Raw genomic sequence first — 21,294 nt, forward strand, 5'->3', positions numbered from 1 at the left:
GCCGCTCCCAGCCGCCTTCCAGCCCTGCCCCGCGTTCGTCTTGGGTGGGCCGCGGGCTCGGCCGGGCCTGCGGGACGTAAAAAGGCCGTTCCCGGCCCTGCCCTACGTCCCTGCGGGCCGTGCCTGCGAGGGGGGCTCCTCGGGGCTCCCGCCGCCCCGTTTGGGCTTTGTGCCTCGGGAAGGAGGGGATGAATGACGGGGCACGCGGGTACGGCCGTGACGTTCGTCCCCGTGAGGTGTTTTGTGCCCTCGGAGGGAGGGAGGTGGGGGGGAGAGCTCTGTGTGGGGTGTGGGCCTGTTAAGGGGGAAAGAAATGGCTGGGGAGAAAAGGGGGGGGGGGTTACAAAGGCTGTCTGAGGGGGTTACAAAGGGTGTCTCGTACGCTGCTAACGATCCCCGATGGAGGGAATAAGAAGATCCTCGTTGTGGCGTGTGAGCGAGTGGTTGTTCGGAGGTGAGGATGCCTTCTCCGGGTTTTCTCGAGGGGAATATTTTTAAGAATGAGGCCTGTGCTTTATTCTGCACGGGCATGCTGGAAATGATCGGTGCTTGATACGTGCCCATCCGTCGCGTTGCAGCTGGTGGGCTCGGCCATGCTGTGTGAATGGAGAATGGGCATTGCTTCTCTGTGTGACCGGAGAAAGGCCCGGCTCCGGGTCACCTATGATTAACTGTATGTCCGGAATGGCAAACGATTTCTGAAGGCCTCTTTTGAATACGTGCCTGTTAACAGTCAAATCGTTGCCAATTCATGCTATGGGCTTTGTTTTCGGTAATATTCCCCCCCTTTTTTTTTTTTTTCCGCTATGGAAACGTAGGGCAGGGTCTTTATGGGACCTGGAGCATTTGATGGATCCCTTCGATATCGCATGTGGTTACACCTGACACTGCTGTGTGTGTGTGTGTGTGTGTGTGTTTCTTGGTGTTGGAGGCTTTTCATGCCGGGACTCTGCCTGGCTGTGGGCTTTTTGACAGATGAGAAATTCTGACGTTTTTCTGCACCGAAATGTACTTCCGCTGCGGTTGAAGCCTTGAGGAGAATGTTGGGCTGAGGTTCTGGAGCTGCTTTGTATCTGCATGATCGGGGTGCCTGCTGCACTCTGAAAAACGCAGAGTGCCCTTTATACTCTTCTGCCGCTAATATGGGTTATGTATGATCTGGTTCAAGTGTATTAAAGATCTTAATTCACACGGGGGGTGGGGGAATATGTGTGATTCCGTTTTAATTTATCGATTTACTTCATGTGAGTGTGGAATAGGAAGCAGGTTTTGTTGATGGGTATTTCTGCAGGTGGCTGTCTAACGCTAGCCAGATCTAGCCCTGCCACGCTCTGAAGCTAAATTTGCCTTATTCAAGCTCTACGGCTCAATTCCTGAAAGGTCATTGATGCTCCTTTCCTGTTTGTTTGAGGTCAGAAACTAGACAGATGCTTGCCTGTGAAGCGGGTGCTAACTGATGCAGACTAACAAGTTTGCAAATACGATTTGATCCCAAGTGTATAACACCGAGGGAGAAACAAAGGCCGTAGCATAAAGCACACGCACTTGTGATAACCCCCCCACCCCCCCCCTCCCCAGTCGCTCTAGTCATGTGCTCCTGGTCCTTCTGCTGTCTGGAAAAAAATGTCAGAACAAAGCAGGAGAACCACATGCAAGGACTCTGTGGGAAAGGCAGTTCGTATTTTCAATTAATGTATCCGTGTAAGACGGTGCAGGAAGTTTAAACTTTTTTTTTTTTCCCTTTGTGAGAGAGCGGCCCTGCTGGTTGCCAAAAAGGGAAATATTTTTCTTGTTCTCTTGAGTTTCAGTAGCACCTGGTGGAATGATGTAGCAAGCCATCTATTACTGCTGTTGACTGCTTTGAAAAAAAGCCTGGTGTGCTGTACAGAGATTTTGCTGGGCTCTTTTATTTTAATGTGTGTTTGTACTGATACTTATTAACATTCTGTACCCTTTTGAGTGAAAGCTGGCATAAAAGATTCCTTGTGAAGCAGGTGGAAATGGATGGATTGCTCTTCTTTGAGTCTTGTAGGCAGCTTTTGTATCTCCATCTTGGTTCAGACCATCTCTGGGTCACCAGGAAGCAAAAACTTAGCCTGCTCGATGCCAGCCTCGTTGCTCTCCTTTGTAAGGCTGGAGGAGTGGTGAAATGATGCGGTGAGGTCGCGCCTGCTTTGGTGACAACCTTCTGGTTGAGCCCAGCAGTAGTTCCCTAGGAAGAAGGGATTCAAAAGATGAGGTGGAAATACTGCTGAAGGAGTGGAGGAGGGCTTGCTGGACCTTGTGTCAGAGAGTTGGAGTGCAGGGAGCGTGGTGATTGCTCTTCTGCTCAGGGTATGCAGGGGGAAGGGGTGAGCAGGCATTGTCTTTTCCATCTTATTAGACTGTGCTCAGAAGTTGATGAGAAACCTGAGCCTTGAATGCGAGGGGATTCCTAGCAGGTTCTTGTCCTCTGGCTTCTGAAGAAGGTGACTTTCCAGGCACGCTGCTCTCATGTAATAGTTGTTAGTTACAAGTATTTTACGGTTGTTGCAAGAGTAGGAACCTCTTGGCCTTCCCATATCTCTTTCAAGCTGTACTGGTATCAAGAATCCCTAGGAGATCTGCCTCTTTTTTTTTGGTATTTATATTTTGGTGGTTTTAGAATCATTCCGTGTTTCTTTCCACCCCACCATATGGATTTCTGTGCTGAAGTAATTCCCAAGTGGCTTATTCTCTGTTCAGGTCTTTCTTGCTTTGTAGATTTTCTTCGCACAAAAAAATGTGTGTTCTTAGGTTGAGCCCGTAGGAAGTGCGTGGTATGGCAAAGATCATGGTTGTGAGTTTAGCTGTTATCTTAAGGTCTAATAGTGCAAGAAATCAGCTTCAAAATCAGGTGATGAATATGTAAATCAGAAGCTTGCAGTTCTCCACATGCTGATGCTATCTACCTGCTGATTATAGCATAAGAGAAGAGGTATGAGCTTAAAGCTTGCTTTTGTTCCTCGCCTAGGTGTTCTTGCATTGCCTCCAGATGGATGTCGTTTCCCAAATTGGACAAAAATAATACTGAGAAACAAAGGGTAGTCATGTAACACATGACCCAAAATATCTATAAAAATAGAAGTCCCAAAGTTTGGTTTGCAAATTTTCATCTAATGACTGTGGAATTGATTTCTCTCCCCCCCCCCCCCCCCCCCCCTTTTCTTGAGCTTCTGGAAAGTGTTTACTGCAGACCAACAAAATAATTTGTTGCAATTACACCAAGTACTGTTGTCTGCTAGGCTTGATATGACTTAAAGCAATCTCATGGCTGACTGACACTTGCCATAAAGGCCTCTTTGCTCCATGGTTTGAGCATCATGGCTTTGTAACAGATTATTCAGAATTTGTTAACGTAGAGGGTGAGGAAGGCAAGTTTATTTGCTTTAGCTAGTTCTCACGCTGTGCACCTAATCTTGGTTGCAAAATCTAAAGGACAGTTTTGCAGTAACTCATTTTGGACTCTCTGGAAGAATGTTATACTGATGCCAAATAGGATTTTGTTGATGTTTTTGTTTTCCTTCTAGATTCACTGTTGTGGGTTTTTGTTGTTCTATTTGTGTGTGTGTGTATGTGCTGTATACTCTTCCAACAGGACAGTAGGATGGTAACCCTCCATTTGTACATGGTAGAACTGCTGATGTGTGAACCTGATGCATCTCTCATTAGTGCAGTGGTGCTCTTAAAAACTGTCCCTTGAAGGATTAAAGCCTGGGAATTGGTTACTCCGCTCGTAAACCAGTACTTAAAGGTTTGGCTGCGTTTTCAGGCAGAATGTGGTGTTTAATACTAGATGATGCTCAGGTTGAGCTGTAGGAAGATAGGTTGGAAAAGCACCCTGGGTAGCTTCAGCGAGAGGAGCGAGTGGGACTGATGAAACTGGCCCAATGGCTGGGATAGCGCTGCCTTGTTTCTCAACGTAGTTAGGGTAGGGCCCTCTCTGTTGCTTTGATAGCAGTTTCTGCCTAATTGGTTTCTGAAACTGGAAGCCGCCCATCCTGCTCTCCTTGCTGGAGAGAGGAAGAGCACTCCCTTCCAGAAGCCTGCTGAGAGCTGTGCGGCTGTGCCTAGCCCTGTCCAGCCTTCTGACTGCTGCTGCAGGAGTGGCTTTCCTCCTGCCCGACACTTACAAATGGTAACAATAAAAATGGGACCAGCTGAGGTCTGCTGATGGCCACGTGTGCTGCGGTGACCCAAAGTCATGCCTTGCAGGCTGATCAGGAGACTGACGGCTGTCTGCGGTACCTCATTCTAACACTGGCTAACTATTTTCTCTTTACTCCTGTTGTTAGAGGTGGTTGAGCAGAAGCAAAACCTAATACGAAAAGGAAGCCTGCCAAATAATAATTTCATTAATTCTTCCTCTGTGTCTCCATGTCTAAGGTGTGTGGGTTGGTTTTTTTTTTTTTTTCCTCTTGTACGGGTGTTATCCCTAACCTTCTGTCACTGATCTGCACGCTGCTTCTTCCCTGCACTGTATTCTGGAGGTGATTTCCTGTTGTGTTGTCACTTGATTTACCTTTTCTATTTCTTAGCAATACCATCTCGTTCACCTTTTTCTTATGCCCTGGGGGTTTCTATGGCTGTTTTGTACCTACATGCATCCTGGTTCTGGAAGCTGTTATACCACTTCATCCCTTAACTTGCTAGGGTCTTGTAGGTATCACGCAGTATGTGTTTATGTACTTTGATCTCTTGAAGGATATGAAAGGTATTTCCTTGAGATCTGTACCTAAAGACCACCTCCCTGGCTGAAGAGTGTTCTGCTACTGCTCTTAAAGCTCTCTAATTTTGATGTATTATATCTGCAAGTGCTATTTTAAATAGCTCTTTATTTAAAAAGATTTCCCAATATTGATGTCTAGTGTGCTCATCACAGTTCATAATTTCAAAATTTGGGTTATTGGCTGTTGCTGCCCCTCTGCCCTGTGCTCCTTCAACTGCCTGGATGGATGATACGGGCTTTGAACATCAGCGAGGAGTCCACGTCCACAAAAAGGCTGCAGTGGAAGCTCTATGCTGGAAAACTTCCAGCATTTTCTGTTGGCTATTATTTGTACGTGAGCTAATAACACTCAAGGTGGTTGGAGAACACATGCAGCCTTCTTGTTGGAGCTCTTGGAGTCTCTTTGTTTCAAATGGTCCATTGACTTCCATTTTAAGTCGAAAGATCTCTATGATTTCCAGAATTTTCTACAGACTTGCTCAACTGAGCGCTTTTCTGGACTGCTTTCCTCTTTGTTCTTGACCAAAATCTTTACTCTTAAGGACTTCTGGTCAGCTGTAACTTGTGTGCTAAGCGCCGAGGTGGCCATCTCCTGCAGTTCTATGGCTGGTGGGGTGCTTGGCAGCTTCCTGAACTCATTAAGCAGCCCATCTCAGCCATAAAAGACCAACACATTTTAACAGCTGTGAAAAGGAGTTCACTGAAAGCTTAAAGGCCTCGCCCAAGCCTGTATCAAATCCAAAATTTCACGTTGTCACAACTTCCTTTGATAAGCTCTCTGTACAGATTCCCATTTATTTTTAATTATGTGCGTTGAAAGTAAGTGCTAATTGCAACTTCCACAGCGTGGTGAGAAAAGATACTCCTTTAAACATAAGGACTTGAATCCATTTGCTGCTGGGCAGACCAAAACCTATTGCTTTAGATACAAAACCAGGACCCCGTTAGGCATCTGATGGAGATGAATCCCAAAGTGCTGCGTACTGGTTTGGGAGAAGTTTGGAGTCACGATGGTCTATGCCAGCTGGTATTGTTTAATTGATTTATGGTGTAGCTATCTATAGTGGGTGCATTGCAGTAATCTGGTGTGAAGATGAGAAAGGTGAGTGGTGGTAACAAGGTGCACCTCTGTGAGCTGCAGCTGCATCAGTCACAACTAGGTGAAGTGTTGCTGGTCAGTGCTGTAGTAGCTGGTTAAGCAGAAGCCTAAACTCGAGCTCTTTCCAAAACTGCTTCAAGCAAGGTTTGGATAGCAACTGTAGGTAGAAGTTATTTTCACAGAATCTCCTGCTCGCATTGGTTTTGGCTTGTACAGAGAGAAGGGATAAATTGCCTTAGTGTAGTTCATGAGACAGCACGCGTTCAGCTGGATCCTATATGCTCCAGCAGTGCTACCCTTTAAAGTTATGGCTGTGTAGTTGGAGAGACAATGGTTTCAACAAAAAACCACATGTTGGAGATCTTACTGAAAGCATTTTTACGTCACCCTCTGAGAGTTATCGAAAACCTGAATGCCCAGAAGTTGTTCTGACATGCCTCTAAAAGAAGTGGACAGTGATTTTTGTCTGATCGGTGCTATCAAAGAATCTTTTCATTAGATGCTCTTGCCACAGATGTGTTGTCTGTTGTTCAGAAAAGGAAATAAAGCAGTTCATTCTGTACTTTCATCTTGTGCAGACAGGAAGTAAATCTAAGCGTTTAAGGCAATTTGTGTTCTCACCCTTGCCTTCCTTACAATGGAAGAAAGGACAGTGGTATATCTTTTCAATGTTGAGCACTGAAAGCTTTTTTTCCTTAAACAAAAAGGAACAGCAACAGATCTTCCTGAATGGATGGCACCTGTCCTCCTTGTGAGCATTGCCACTTCTCCACAGCAGTGGGCTCTGTATTTTCTGACATACCCTCACCAGCTTAGGCACTGTGTGCTTGGCATCGCTGTTTTCTCTCTTAAAGTGGGCATTACACACCTCCACTTGATATTGAGTGGGACAAAGTCCATTGCAGCTTTTTTCCACTTGAGCGATTTCTTGGTGTTTTGCTGGGTTTCTGCATGGAATGATGTGGAGTCAGCTCAGCTGAAGGGGAGTGGCACTGGATTTGCAGGGCACCTTGGTGTCTGCAATAGGAAATTCACTTTCTTGCTTGTAAGGAAACTTGAGGCTAAGAAAAATAGTTTTCTAACTTTGTAATTGGCCTGAGTAGGGCCGAATGCTGCCTTCTTGGTATAATGACCTATGAAGTTGTGTTGAAAGTAGTGGACTACTAGTATGCAGGTATTACGAGGAGATCAGATAGCCACTAATATATTTTTGTTTAGGTAGCTTCTGTTGATAGTGTATGTATGTGGAAAGCAACTCTTGGCAGGAGCATGGCAGGAATGTGATGTGGCATAGTTGTGTTGCTTGACATTGTCTCTTCAGGCAGTTGGGCAGATTTGGAAAGCCCTGCTAGCGGTCTGACAGCAGGAGTGCTTATTCAAGGAGCTCTTCTGATTAGAAGGGAAAAGAAGGATGCTCCTGATCAGCCCCACTGGATGAGTAATGCCAGCAAGGGTGTATGAATACAGTACTACTCTGCACATGTAAAGAGAAGTATCTGGTGTAGCTGCAGAAGTTGCAGCGGGCTTTTGGATCCAAGTTCTTAGACAGATAGAAATTGGGTGTTGGCTCCAAAGTTATAACCAGAAGGGGAACAGCGGCTGAGTTTTTCCAACCAAGGCAGACTTCTTAGAGCTGCAACTATAGAACATCATCTGTTTTGACTTTTTTAGCAGGAATATAATTCTTGTCAGCTACAAGCCCTGTGCTTCAAAGAACTGTCTTTTGCCAGGAATGCAAGCAATTGTTTAATTTTCAGGCAGGCTGAGAATATGCTTTGCCCAAAGATAAACTAAAATTTGACTGTTGTGCAAAGCAAGACTTGATTGTCTTTGCAGTGCAAGAAAAAGAAAAATCACATAGCTGCAGTTGATAGAGTTAATCCCTTTGGTTTTCTCGATTCACGCCTTACTGTAAACAGTTGCACAGAACCTATGTTATTACTTGTATCCCACCTCTCACATGCTTCATGTGGTTTAGGTGTTTTAAAAAAGTAGCACCATGAATTGACCTGTATGAGTGGGTTTCCTTGAGGGAGGGAGGAAGGGGACACAAATTCATCAGTCTAAATGAACAGAATCTTTGATTGTTGGCCAAGTAAACATGAGTCATTTGGCACAGATTTGTACCCCCACAAATGAAGTCCGTGGCCATAAGTGAATTTCCACACATTTGTGGGAGACTGGATATCAGCATCAGGAAGAATGTTTTGTGCCTTGCTGAGAGAATGAAGACTTTCTGGCAAGGCATGCTTTTTGCAGGTGAGTAGATGTAAGGCTTCTGGAATGTTTTTTCTTTACATGTCCAATTGCTCAATTGAAACTTGCAGAAGTGGAAAATAATGTTGTCCTTGGGAAGATTGTATCTGTTGGCCATTTCACTTCCAGTCTTGCAATCTTGCTCCCAAGTTGTATGTGCTGGCTTGGCAGCTCCTGCTACATAAAGCATAATACAGTGTAGTAGAAACAGAGTCAACTTGAAACACTTTAAGAGTAGAGCAATCTTAATAATCAAATTTCAATTGCAATGACTTTGAAACGTGTTTCCCATAACTATTAGTTTTAGAGTATATATATCAACTGCAGAGTTGACTTGAATCTTGGGGAAATGCTTTAAAAGTTAGATGTCTGTTTCCTCTTTGTTTTGGAGAACCAGCTGGTGAATGTAACTGAGCCAAAAGCACAAAGTTTGTGCAGAATGGAAGAGCTTTGGTTTTCCAGAAACCTGGGGCCTGAGCTTCAGGACAACAGAAGAAAAGGCAGTGGACTGTTTTTTGGTTGAGTTGAGCTTTGAGCCTGCTGCTCCTTATTGGGTTAGTTTGAAGATGTGTATAGATGTTGCTCCTCAGGTGGCGTGGGGCTGGCAGTTGTGTGTTTGCTGGATTCTTGACATGTCTGAACAACAAAGTTCACCAGTAGATTATCTGCTTGTCATTCAGTTGGTGCTTTAGAAAATTTAATTGGCTTAATAGAAATTCATTTTAGGAAAATGAACGTTAGTGAATTGGCGAGTCTTTTGTGTTTTGCGATGGACTTCTCTTCATCTGGAGGTATTGGCTTTGAGTGTGTGTGGGTGCTGAAAAGGGTTTTGCAGGGATCTGTGACAGCAAAAGTATTGTGGCTATTTTCCCAAGTGGCGTACGTGACATATGTCTGGGATTTTGGGGACAGGTGGAGAAACCTTGAATGAAGCAGCCCTCATCTTTTCAGAAGCCAGATATTCACGAGGTGAGAAACAGTACTTCTTGTGTGGTGTTAGTGCTTTGGTTTTATGCAGTAACCAGTGGAAATTCTAATAGTCCACTATATTTTTTTCAGTGGCAACGTTTGAGCAGGTAGTTGTTGCTATACACTTTGATAGAGGACCAATTCTAAAAAAGAATGGTGCAGATATGTTTATGCTACATCAATAAATTTTAATATTATGATATGTAAGAGATGCTCATATCAAGGGAATGATACCCCCCACATCTCAAAATGAATGGTAAAAACCTAATTTTCATTCTGAGATGGTGGTTGTAGTTATATATACTTCTTAGTTTAGACATTGTGGGGCATTTGAAATAAAATGAAATGTATAACTTTCACTGTATTACATGTATTTGTGATGTAGAACGAAGACCAGAGAAAAGAGGCGTGTATGCATTGTATGTATTCATATGCATGAAACATGGTTGGAAGGGCAGGCTGTAGTCTGTGCTTCTGGGATCTGGACTTTAAACCTAGACCATGTGTGAAGGCTTTGCTTTAGCACTTCAGCTTTAAAGCCTTTAAAGACTCCTTTAAAACATCCTGTCAAATCTGGGTCAACTAAGTACATTTCTGCAGGCCAAGTTTGGGAGTAGTATTTTAATACTTGAACAATAATTGTTTTGTCAGGAATGGTGAACCTGCTTCTCATTTGACTTTTCATGATGCGTTTTAAGACTTGGTAATATCATATCCCACTGGCATTAACACTTAATTTTGATGCTGATAAGGGAGCTCTGAAAGAAACTGCTCTGCAATTTAGTGTGCTGCCTTCTGTGATTCCAAATATCTTTTTATTTTTTTCTCCTTGAGTGTGGTGACTATGGGAGGCTTTTCACAAAATTGTAGGGGTCGGAAGGGACCTCTAGAGGTCACTGAGTCCAACCACCTGTCTGTAAACTTTTGCCTTAGGTGATCAGCAAACCAATTCTTAAAGAACATTATGATAAGGTAGGAAATGGGGGTTCTCACATTGATGAATTGTCAATTTTGTGTGTGTGGCTGTAAAGCTGGGTATTTTTTTTAAACTCTTAAGAAATGAATTTTCTTAAGGAAGAGTATAGTCGCTATAACAACGTGCACCAAGGGGCAGGATTCAACACCTGTGGATTGTTCAGGGTCTATTTGTCTATATTTTTGTATGAGGACTTGGGGTGGGGGGTAGGTGGAACAGAGGGAAAAGCCAGTCTCAAACCAATCACATACTTACACCTATAATAGGTGTTTATGTTTATGAAGAACTTACAGTCTATGCCACTCTTTTTCACTATCTGAAAATATTCGAGTATTACAGTGAAACTTTCTTACTGTACCTTTGCTATCACTGATCTGGTGTTTTGGGTAGGTTGGTTTTGTAGGTACTACAGTTTTTTATTGAGGCTATGAATGCTTTTTTTTTTCTTTTACTGTAGAATATTTGAAAGACCTGTTATTTCTGAATGTAGAAGGAAACAAAAGGAAATGTTTTTAAAAATTCAGGTCATGTCCTGGACTTTCCAGGAAAATTAGTTAATAAAGAGATGGGGAATTTTGTCTACATGTGAAGAGGAATAATGAAATTCCATTGGGCCCTGAAGAAAACAGATGCAACTGAACTTCTGGAGATTTGTTGGTTGAAATCCCCTGAATTCTAGTAAGTTCTCTTGGCACCTATTATGCTGTTTTTCTTCAATTAATAATTCTGTCATTATAAAAACATGCAGTGAGTTAGGTAGAGATACCTCTCCCCTGCTTTGATCTAGTGGTTGGTAGCCCTGCACATAGCAGGGGGGTTGAAACCAGTTGATCATTGTGGTCCTTTTCAACCCAGACCATTCTATGATTCTCTGATGATATGACAATTGTTTTGTGACACTTGCATAAACCCCACTGCATGTAATTTCTCTCTGTATGAAAGCAGCTCTGCTCTTTATTGCTAGCTTTCATACATTAGTGGAAAGTAAGTCACTGAATGTTAAATGCAAGTATGGCATCGTGCCCTTTCCCTATTTTTTTAAAACAAATATACAAAAAGCTAATGCAATGGTACCAGCATTTCACCAAGTTTCTAAATTATGTGCAAACTGATCTCTTATGTAAACTGTACCTCTTTGGACATCTTGCAGCAAAGTACATAATATGCAGCTCTTCCAATGGCATGAAAAATGGAGCTCAACTGCAGTGATGGATGAAAGCTAGATGACCTGACTGAGGAGTCAATGCTACTACCCCTGAAGGTTCAAGAGTGTATTTTCTTTTGTAGAATGCAATAAGTCTGGTGCAATTATAAATCACTTTTGTTTCATCTTGCTGTAGTATTAAGGAAAATATTCCTTTGTGCTATAAAAGAGAATTTGCTGAAATCCTTTAGAAGTTGTTCAGAACTGCTCTTATTTAAAAAAAAAAAAAAGAAAGAAAAAGTAAAAAAAAAAAAAAAAAAAGTATGGTAGTGTTCATATTCTTAGAGTGATCCACCCCATGGCTGCTCTTTGAAGAAAAGAATATGTAGACCACAGAACTAAAACCTCTTAAAAGGAGATCAGCCCTGGAACATGTTGGTAAATGGAGTCAACTGTGGAGCATGAAAGTGCTCATTTAAAAATATACCATCTGCTAAAAATATTCAAATGTGTAGTTTTATGGAAGACTGTTAATTTTTTCCTCTAGTAATTCAGTCACAGCATTGTTTTCATTTCTTTTTTCAGTTTATGCAACTGAGAGCTCTTTTTTACATAAACTGGACATGGGCAATGAGATGAAGTGCTGGAGAACAGCTTAATTTATTTCTAGCTAAAGCTACTCGTGCTTTAAACACAGTAATATAGTATAACAATATATTTTTTTGCATGTGTATGTGTCCCATGAGTTATGTTACTCTTTTGAGTATTTACTTATAGCTGTGTATAAAGATAGGGAAGGTGATTAGATGAGATCCTTACCAACCCAACAGATCGATTCTTACACATGAAATATAGCTGTCCTGTTGTCTGTGCTCACTTTCATACTGTTAACTCTTTTGTATTTCTGGACAGAGTCTCAGGCTTTTGTTTATCTAACAGATGTATGTAGCCATTGTGAAATAAATGTTTTTTTGAGGTTATTCATGGTCAAACTAGGAGGATGGGTCAGCGGGATTCTGAGTTTTCTTGGCAGTAGAGTTTTGGGTTTTTTTAGCTATTTTGAGCAAACTTTCTAGATTTTCAGGTTGCATTCCCTTCTGAGAAGCTCCAATGACTTCAGTTCATATGTTTGAAATGATCTTGACAAATGGACGAAACGTGGCATAGGATGCAGTTTAGTATGAACAGATGTGGTCTATCAGATCTCCGTGGGACTTAGCTGTGCAAATGACAAGGTGAAGGATACCTGGGAAGGCATGAGATCTGCAAAGAAAACCCTGCAGCTAAGCATGAAGCTTTTCTTCTCCATTACAGATAAAACAAGTTATAGACTTAAACTTCGGAAGCAAATGCACATTCAGTTAAAATCAATGGGAGCACTGTGATCTACTAGGAATCCTGTCAGATTTTCAGCAGCGGCTGTCTTAAAAATTGAGAAGTTTTCCCAGTAGTTTTAATATAAAGTTTACATAGATTTGAGTTAAGGCAGCTGATAGTCCATTCGAGCCATATTTTCTATCATTCTGGTTAGTTCTGCATGGTCTCGGAATGAATTTCAACTGTAGCCCACTGATCCTGTTTCCATTTCTTCTCCCCTTTGGATTGGGCTAGGCTAGTGCTACTGGCAGCTTGCTGGTAGTTGATGGATGCGGAGGCGAGGGTCTGTGAAATGTGCCATAGCTTTCAGACTTAAGGCACTTAGAGTTGTTTCGTCTTAAGAGTTGTTTCAGTTTGGGAACATACTGTATGCAGTGGTTTGTCTTACCCTTGACATGTAACTCATTCTGAAAGAATCTTGTTACCCTTGGAGTTGAGGTAAGTGTATGATATTTGGAAGGGTTTAATCTGATTGGGAAGGTTTCTAGTTTAGTTAGAGGCTTAAATCAGCTCTGAATTTTGTATTTGATGTAAGTTCTGTTCTCCTGAAAGTTTGCTGTAGTTTGGGCCTCCTGCTTTGCAATTGAGAACCACAGAATTTCTACAGGGGATTGCCATCTTGCTTTGTATGGTCCCTAGGGAAAACAGTTCTTTCCTTCAAGTTTTGATCCTGTGGTTTTTGCTTCAACACCAAAGAATTTAGTGCGAATAAAAAACTGCTCAGAGTTTCAAATGTAGACCTGGACTGTATTGCAGTAGCTATCTATGTATCAATCTTGTGATAGGGATATATGCCCAAGAGAGCTGACCGTGTAAGTAGATAACTTTGGTGTCTAATGCCAGTGCACGAAAAATGTTTGTCCCTTTATAACTTTCTAATTGCAGTAGTCATTTCAGTTTCCACTAAATAAATAGGTACATGTCCGAAAATTGTGTTGAAACCAGATGTTGGTTAGAATATAAGCCAAGAAAGGAGAGAATTTGTTGGTTTGCTGTAAACATGTAGTGTACGTTCTTCCAATTTTATTAGAGTTCTCTAGTTCAAATGTAGAAGATCTGATGTGGACTTTGAAAATCAAAGCATTGTCATCTGCCATTGTAATCCTAACTCTTTTAGGGTTTTCAGTTGGCTTATACCTAACTTCTTGTTATACAAAAAAGAGGAATGTATGAAACTCTATAGTTCTCTCATGAGAGCTTAAGATGCTTCAAAGCAAAACTGATTATCTCTACTGGTAAGTGGCTTCCAGTTTGGTGCTGAAACTTTGAGGAGTTGTACTAGGCAAACACTTCCTTTTCTGTGCCTCACCAAGCTTCAGTCATAGTCTGTGTACCTACAAGGCTATTGTGGAAGGCTGAAATCCTGAACTACTGTTAATATAGCTTCTACAATTATTTTATTTTTTTAAAACTGATGGCTTGCTTCTTTATTCCATGTGATTTCAATATTCAAAAATACATAGACGTAATTTTCATTTTTTCTTCCTAATCTGCTCAAATGGAAGAGGAGGTATGATAACCCTGAAGCTTTATGCAAGGCTTCTCCTAAGGTATAGTAATAGTGCAGAATGCCTTTTTTTTTCCTCCCCTTTAAATCTTTGGCTGACAAAAGGATTGGGCCTTTAGCTGTAAGAGCGGAGGCTCTTGCTTGAGACTGCAGTACTTTGCTTAAGGCTCTAGATAGCATTTGCTCTGAATTTGACATGCACAGAATAGTCCGTCTCTTAGATGGCTTAGACCATCAGGGACATGCAGATCTTTTTTTGTCTGCAGCTGTCATCTTGTGAACGATGGAATAGTTTACAACTTTGGTATTGTGGAAAATTTGTTCCTCTTCCCTGCTGATAGCTGTGAGAGACTGGGGCGCTTCTGTTGACATTCTTTAGCTTTAGAACTGTGATGGTGACAAGTTGTCAGAGTAACCTGGCATCAGAAACAGCTACGAGAAGAGAAGTGTGGCACAGCCTCACCAAGTGGTCTTTTTTCCTTATGGGAATCATTTGGATGAATTGAGCTTTCTGAGAACCAGCGAGGTTTGAAATGCAAGCAAACAAACAACAGAATGCTCCCATCTCTGAGCTTGTTGGGGTTAGGAGTGCAGCAGCTGAGTTGAGTTGGTACGCTAGTTGAAATCTGTAAGTTAGTGCACATCTATTATTAAAGCAACATTTTTCTCGTGATGAAGAAAAACGAGGGAGAAGCACTGATTCCTCAGCTTCTGTATTTGTCAAAATAGTAGAAACTTCCCCGTGCATAAAGACTGTGGGTTTAAATGGTCATATATCACTTGCTTGTGCTTGCATCTTTCTTATTTTAGTTTTTCTGTATTTTTCTTGAAGTCACATTGGCACCACAGCCTTTGAAAATGTTATATTTATGGTTTGTAATTGCCAGAGTTTAGTTGGTTTTACTGTAACATTGTGTATGGGTTTCAGTTTTATGCAAATATGCTTTACAAATATTGAAGAATACATGGGTTGTTTTTTTGAGGTTAAAGGGTAAGTGAAATGGTGAACTTGAAAATGGGTCTGTTTTAAAGAATGCAGTGACACGTTTTTAGATTTAAAAAAAAATCAATGCTGATGAAAAGTTTCGGGTTTTATTGGTATCCTAGATATGGTTGAAAAATAGGTCCAAACTTTCTTTTTTGTAATTGGTTTTCAGAGCTCTACAGAGATGGTAGTAGAAGCTTATACAGATGGACTGAGTTTCTGGGTTTGGGCTAAAATTGATGCAAAGATGAATGTATCTAGCTGGGAATTTCTCAATAAGATTAGTTTAGTTGAAAGGTTTATAGGTTCAGACCATAGAGTCTGACTGTCTGAGTTAAAGGATATTACCAGTGGTGTTATCCAGATGCCTTTTGAAAACTGAGGAGCACCAGTCACCTCTTTATGAAGTCTGTTCCAGCTCTTGACCGCCTTCATGGTAAAGAATTTTTTCCTAATGCCTGGACTGACTCTCCCCTGGCACACCTTCCTGCCATCCCCACGCATCCTTGTGTCAGTACCAGTGGATAAGAGATGGCTATTTCCATTTCCTATGCTCAGGTAGCTGCAGGAAGCAATGAGATCACCTCTCAGCTTCCTCTCCTCTAGACTGGACAGTGCACATTTCCACAGCTCTCCTCACAGGACGTGCCTTCCAGCCCTGTTACCAGCTTTACTCCATCTCAGGGACAGAATCTGACACACACCCTTGTTGACTTTCGTGCCATTGAAGACTGGGGTGTTGGACAACCAGCCTAGATCGCTCTGCAAGGTCTCTCATTCCTCAAGAGTCAACAGCACCTCCCAGCTTAGTATCGTCAGCAAGAGGTAATTAACGTGTGGCGTACCCAGAAGCGCCACTTGGTTTGGGTAGACAATAACAATTGCCTTGGCTGTAAGTGAAGGCAAAACTCCTTATCATATACCTTTCAAACCACTGCCAGTGGGAAGAAAACATGTAGTCTTGAGTCATTCAAAAAGACATCAATAGCAGCAGTGAGCTTTGTGCTGCTCTTGTTTTGGGGACTTACCTTTTCTGTTTTCAGCGTAGAACTAATTCTTGTTGCCACTAATAGGAGAGTAAAATAGTGTACAAGAATACTTTGTATAGCATCCTAACAGAAACAGGAAAATCGTCATTGCTGCTTAAGGCCACATGTGGAGAACTGTGTTGTGTGGGCTCCACAAATGGAGTTTCCAAAAGCAGGGATTGTCAGGGGAAAGGCAAACCTGGAAGTGCAACTGATGGTGATTGCCTTAATACAAACTTCCTCTCTGGCTATTTTGTATTTATTTTTCTCTATGTAAGTAGTTTGGGTGAAATGAGTAAACATTGAATATTGCTTTTATTCACCTCAAGTGCAATATTTGTGCAAAAATCGTGGACACTAATATTAAAGGAAAAAAATAATTTCTGTCTTAAAAAGATCTCAAACTCCTGATTTCCCACCTGTCCCGAAAATTAAAGGGGTAAGTACCTTACAGACATACTCTGAGTAAAGTTGCAGTAGTAGCAAGAAATTCAACTTGGGGACTTAACAGATCCCTTTTGGTCTTCTTATAAGATGTGCATGTGAAGTTAAAGTTTCTTGCTTCAAATTGTGAAGCCTTTCATAATTTTTAAAATGCCTTTAACAAAACTCTTTAAAAAAAAAAAACAACAAAAAACACACAAGAAAAAAACAACAACCCAACAACCCTCCAAAACCAGCCGTCTTGAGGGGATGTTTTAGTATACATGGAGCTGGAGGCTTTCTTTTTTGTGGCCTGAAGAGAAAGCCTTACTTGCTCTTCTTAAAAAGCAGTTGCGCCTATTTCCAGACCACTAAAATGGCTAGAACAAAGCTAAAATGAATAAATAGAAACATAGTAATTTAGTTGTTCATGGACATGTACGGGACTTTCTTGTGGTTAGTAGTAACTAGAGCAGCCACCTAACATTTTCAGATGTGGAGTTGTCTGGACTCGCATTGAGTATAGGAGCTTTCAGTAGCAGCAGACTTGTTTTCCAGTCTCTGTTTAAGGCTTGAGACTGGATCCAGAAAGCATTTTGTTCATTTGATAACGAAAGCATTTTGTTCATTTGTGTGAAGTTTGGGGGGTGGGGGATTTAGGGAAGGTACCCCCACACTGAGTCCCGTTATCCAATTTGTTGAAGTTTTTTCTACCACCACCCTTCATGTAGTTGAGCTTACTTAAGGGGCATTAGTAATGTTTGACTGCCTCTAGCGTGTTGGGCACGCTCAAAAACTATTTAGGGGAATTTCCTTCTTAATGTCTAGACGATAACTACCTGTGTTCTGATTGTAGTCCAAATTGAGGGGCCGAATGTGTATTGCATCAGGAATTATGTCTCGTTTAGACTTCAGATTGCTCTTAGCTGTCACAGCTGGACTTGGAATCGGATAATTGAAAATTTAGAGGATGTGGCTGTAGTATCCGTAATAAGAGAATGTACTGTTAGTCCCACATCAAAAGATTTAGTGGAAACCAAACTGATATGAAATTATTGAGACATACCTTAACTTCTGAAGCTTAAGGTACTGTTAAATTTCTTTTCTGTCTGTAGGAACGGGGTTACAGTGTTACAAGGCCTCAGTGTGTGTACTCAGTGTGTACTCAGCCAGCGGTGTGACAGGGTAGAGGCTTAATTCAGTGTTTTACAGTAATTATCTATCAAGTTTGAATATCAGAGAAGAAAGGGAAAGCTAGCTATCTATGTCTTGGACTTTTTCTTCTAATACAAATAAAGTACCTATGTTGAGTTTTTAAGTACCTTTTCTCCTCTCCATCCAGTTTTCTCTTTTTTTTTGTTTTTCTAGAGAACCAGTCTTTTAAGTACCATTAAGCAAAACCATTGTATTTTAGGTGTAGGTAGAAAAGTTTGTCCTCTGGTCGTCATCTTCTCTCAAAGGTTTTTATGTAGAAATTTTTAAAGGAAAAGAAGTTCAGCTGGTTTTGGTCAGAATACCACACCTATCTCAAATGGCTGCTCAAGTCCCTGACCTACTAACAGCAAAACCTCATCTTCACAGCTTTTTATTTTGGTGTTAGGCAAGAATTTTAGATAAGTCAAGGTTGCAGTTCTGAACAGGGCTTGACTGTCAAAATTTTCTAATGTGTCTGCAGTTGACTTTTACCATTGTATATCCCAAGAAAGAACAAAACCTTCATTTAGCTAGGGAATTAAGTCTACACAAGTAGTAACACAGTTTTTGCTATGTTTCCAAGTACAGATGACTTGATCACTTTTTTTTTTGGATCATGACATTTATTTCAAGCTCCATTTGGGCTTCTTGCACTTGTCTACATATCATAATTTATTTTCCTTTAGTCCTTCCTCTCCCCTGTTGACTCTGCTGCCATGGTTCTTATTGCAGTGAACTATTCTGCTGAAGACTTTTTTTTTCAACTGACAGTTTTTAACTGGGCATGCACAGTTTAATGGAATTTTTAGAGTTTTTTTTAATTTACTGCTGTGGAGTATATTGTCCCTTGAGAATTGAGCTTTATGTTTTTAAATGCTCTGGGGATTGTGTTGTTCATGATCGGAATGGAAGCGTGCAATCTTCTCTCCCATTCTACAAGGTGGTTAAGTTTTTGTGTATATGTATGTGTGTGTATATATGTATACGTGTGTGTGTGTGTGTGTATATATATATATATACACACTTAAAAATTAAATACCAGCTTAATACGCCATTCGAGAGATTTCTGCTGCTCTTCCTTATTGTGAAGCTTTTATGCAGCAGGCAGCAAAATTAATTGTATTTACGAAGTAACCGCTTGGCCATTTGGAGGAGCTTCCTCACTGTGTGGAAGGTTGATCATTTCAGGGTTTAGAAGAACTGCACTGAAGTCTTGGCACAGTCCTGCAATAACTTCTTGAAAGCCTGGCAACCCATGTCTTCTGGCTATGAGGTGTCAGTCTCTTCCAACGTTGTCACATCCATACAGTTTATGACTGGATGTAAACAGGTTGAACTTCTAAACCTTTGCTAAATGCTCTTTAAAAAAAAAAAAATATATATATATATATATATATACATATTATGTTTTGTGAAACCAAAATACTTAGCCTTTTGATGTAGAACCACCTGGTTTTGAGCTTGGGGATGTGCTAGCTCAGCAGACTTGCAGATGGAACTGAGGTACTGAGACATGGGAGCTTCTGCAGTTTCTGGGGGTGTTGTTCCACCTTGTAGTGAGACCATGAAATAACCACATTTATGACTGAGGCGCATAACACTGCGTGTGAATTTTGCATGTGGTCCACCATGGCCCTTCTGGGTTTCCTGCAGTTGCAAGTACATTTCCTGCTGGGAAAGTCCAAGCAAGATGAATTCTGGTTGTTTCATCTCTGTTCTATGAATGTATGGATTCAGATTTAAACGTTCATCTACACACAAGGAACTGAAATACTTATTTTCTTGATATTTTTTTTTTTTTGGTGTATGCTTTACCCTTTATTTGCTGACAAACTGAATTCTCCATCAGATTTTTACATGAAAGTCATAGCTAAAGGTATGAATTCTGATGCTGCTAGGCAGTATTTTAAAATATAAAATAAACAATTTTAAGTCATTTGCAATATGGGCTAGCTGCTTTCTCATTTGGAAACAGTACAAAGGATATGGTCTTTTTAGCTCCAGATAAACCTTGCCTTTCCTATTTCCCTGAATGTGTGCTTAAATTGCTCTAGTTTGCCTCCGTTCTTAGTGCACAGCCTTGTTACTGTTTTTACTTTTGGCTGTGATTGGGAGCTCAGAATTTGTTTTGTAGAAAAACAAATATTTTTTTCTACACAGAATTCCTTGAAATACAGTATGGCTGCCATCAGTTGTTCTGAACGTGAGGCTGATGCTTAAATCATGTCTACTCTCAAAATGTTCCATTTTCCCAAATGAAGTTCATTTGCCCTCATATTATCCTTGTCGATCCTTGACACACCACTTCATGGTAGACCTCAATTTATTTAGAAAAGTAGCCTTTTGGAAATTGAATAATTATCTGCAGAATTCTGTACAAAAATTCTTTTGTTGATGTTTGAACTAATGGCCATAATTACGGTACGGAGGGTTTCGGGTCTTTCAGTTTATCTAGTGAAGGACTTGACTACATTTGAACTCTATAAGCTGTCTTAAACAGCTAAGATGGCTGGGGTTTCTGGCTGATGTGGGGTGTTAGGCTTTCAGAAGGCTGCTGGAGGGCTCCTTTGCTTTTGTATATATAATGTATCCACTTGGAGCTGGGAACACACAGCGTGCTTAGGGAAAGCCGCTGTTATTTGTTGAGGATACACTAGATTATTTACACGGCAAAGTGGCTGAATCCTCGCTTTAATGGTAAAAATTTAGCTATATATTTAGCTAAAATGTGTGGATTAACAAATGTTGCTTCTCTAGACTTAAAAATATCTTCAATATTTTTAGCTTGTCCTTAGAAACTCTTGATATTTATTGCTGGAATGGAGCTCCTTGATATGTTTGGAATAAAGAAATATTGAAGCACTTATTTTCTCCTTTGGAAAGAGTTACAAAAGTACTTGCTGCATTTTAAGAGTTGGTTCTTGTGCCTTTGGTAACAGCTCTGAAGATGTCATCTTTGGAGCTGTTAGAAGACTGCACAATTTTCTTTGAGCCTCTCATGGCAACCTATGTACAGAGTCTCAGGGCTGATCAAAATCTTGACTTCCCTTCTAGTGTTTGCCTTGTTTGCTGTCCCTTGATTTATCTCTCTATAGATGGAAGACTAAAAAAAAAATAACTTCTTTTTTTCCAGGAACTTGCCCTTCAGGTGGTCAAACTCCTTAGTTTTTTGTCTCTAGAGTTGCTGTATGGTAGCTGCAAGCCTTCAGATGATGCTAGAGAGTCCAGCGTGCTGCTCACTGCCATGGAGCCAATGGGAACGGGCTCTTCTGGCAGAAGTTAGCAAAACAAATATGTGGGGAATGTGTCCTATCCCAACCACAATACATACTGAAATGGCTACTGAGGAATTCACAGATAGGCGATTATCTCTTTCTCCTCTTAAAAAAAGCATGACTTATGTGACTTGAAACTAGCATTTTGGGTAAGGTTGTGTATTCATTTAAAAACAGTTGTTGATTCCCTTTGTGGCTTTTTTTTTTTCCCTTCAGCTGTTCAGATGTGTTTCTGTATGACAGAGCTTGCAATTTTGCTGCCTTTGGAAGGTGAAGTTCCAAGTCCCATGGTACAGTTTGTTTAGGGATGGAAG

At 41.0% G+C, this 21,294-nt stretch overlaps 1 protein-coding gene across 3 annotated transcripts in view; it reads left to right on the forward strand.

Moving 5' to 3' along the window:
- GSK3B (glycogen synthase kinase 3 beta) overlaps window positions 1-21,294 on the forward strand; it is a 143,923-nt gene that overhangs the window by 1,322 nt on the left and 121,307 nt on the right. Inside the window, exon 1 of one of the 3 annotated variants that reach the window (XM_090150232.1) lies at window positions 55-454. The exons of the other annotated variants lie outside the window; for them this stretch is intronic. Coding sequence (XP_090006358.1) covers window positions 400-454 — 55 coding nt within the window. The 5' untranslated portion in view covers window positions 55-399. Of the gene's footprint in view, window positions 1-54; window positions 455-21,294 lie in introns of those variants that run through there. 3 annotated transcript variants of the gene reach the window in all.

This window comes from Phasianus colchicus, chromosome 1 (genome assembly GCF_987193195.1).
Source record: "Phasianus colchicus chromosome 1, bPhaCol1.hap1.1, whole genome shotgun sequence".
NCBI classification, from domain to species: domain Eukaryota; kingdom Metazoa; phylum Chordata; class Aves; order Galliformes; family Phasianidae; genus Phasianus; species Phasianus colchicus.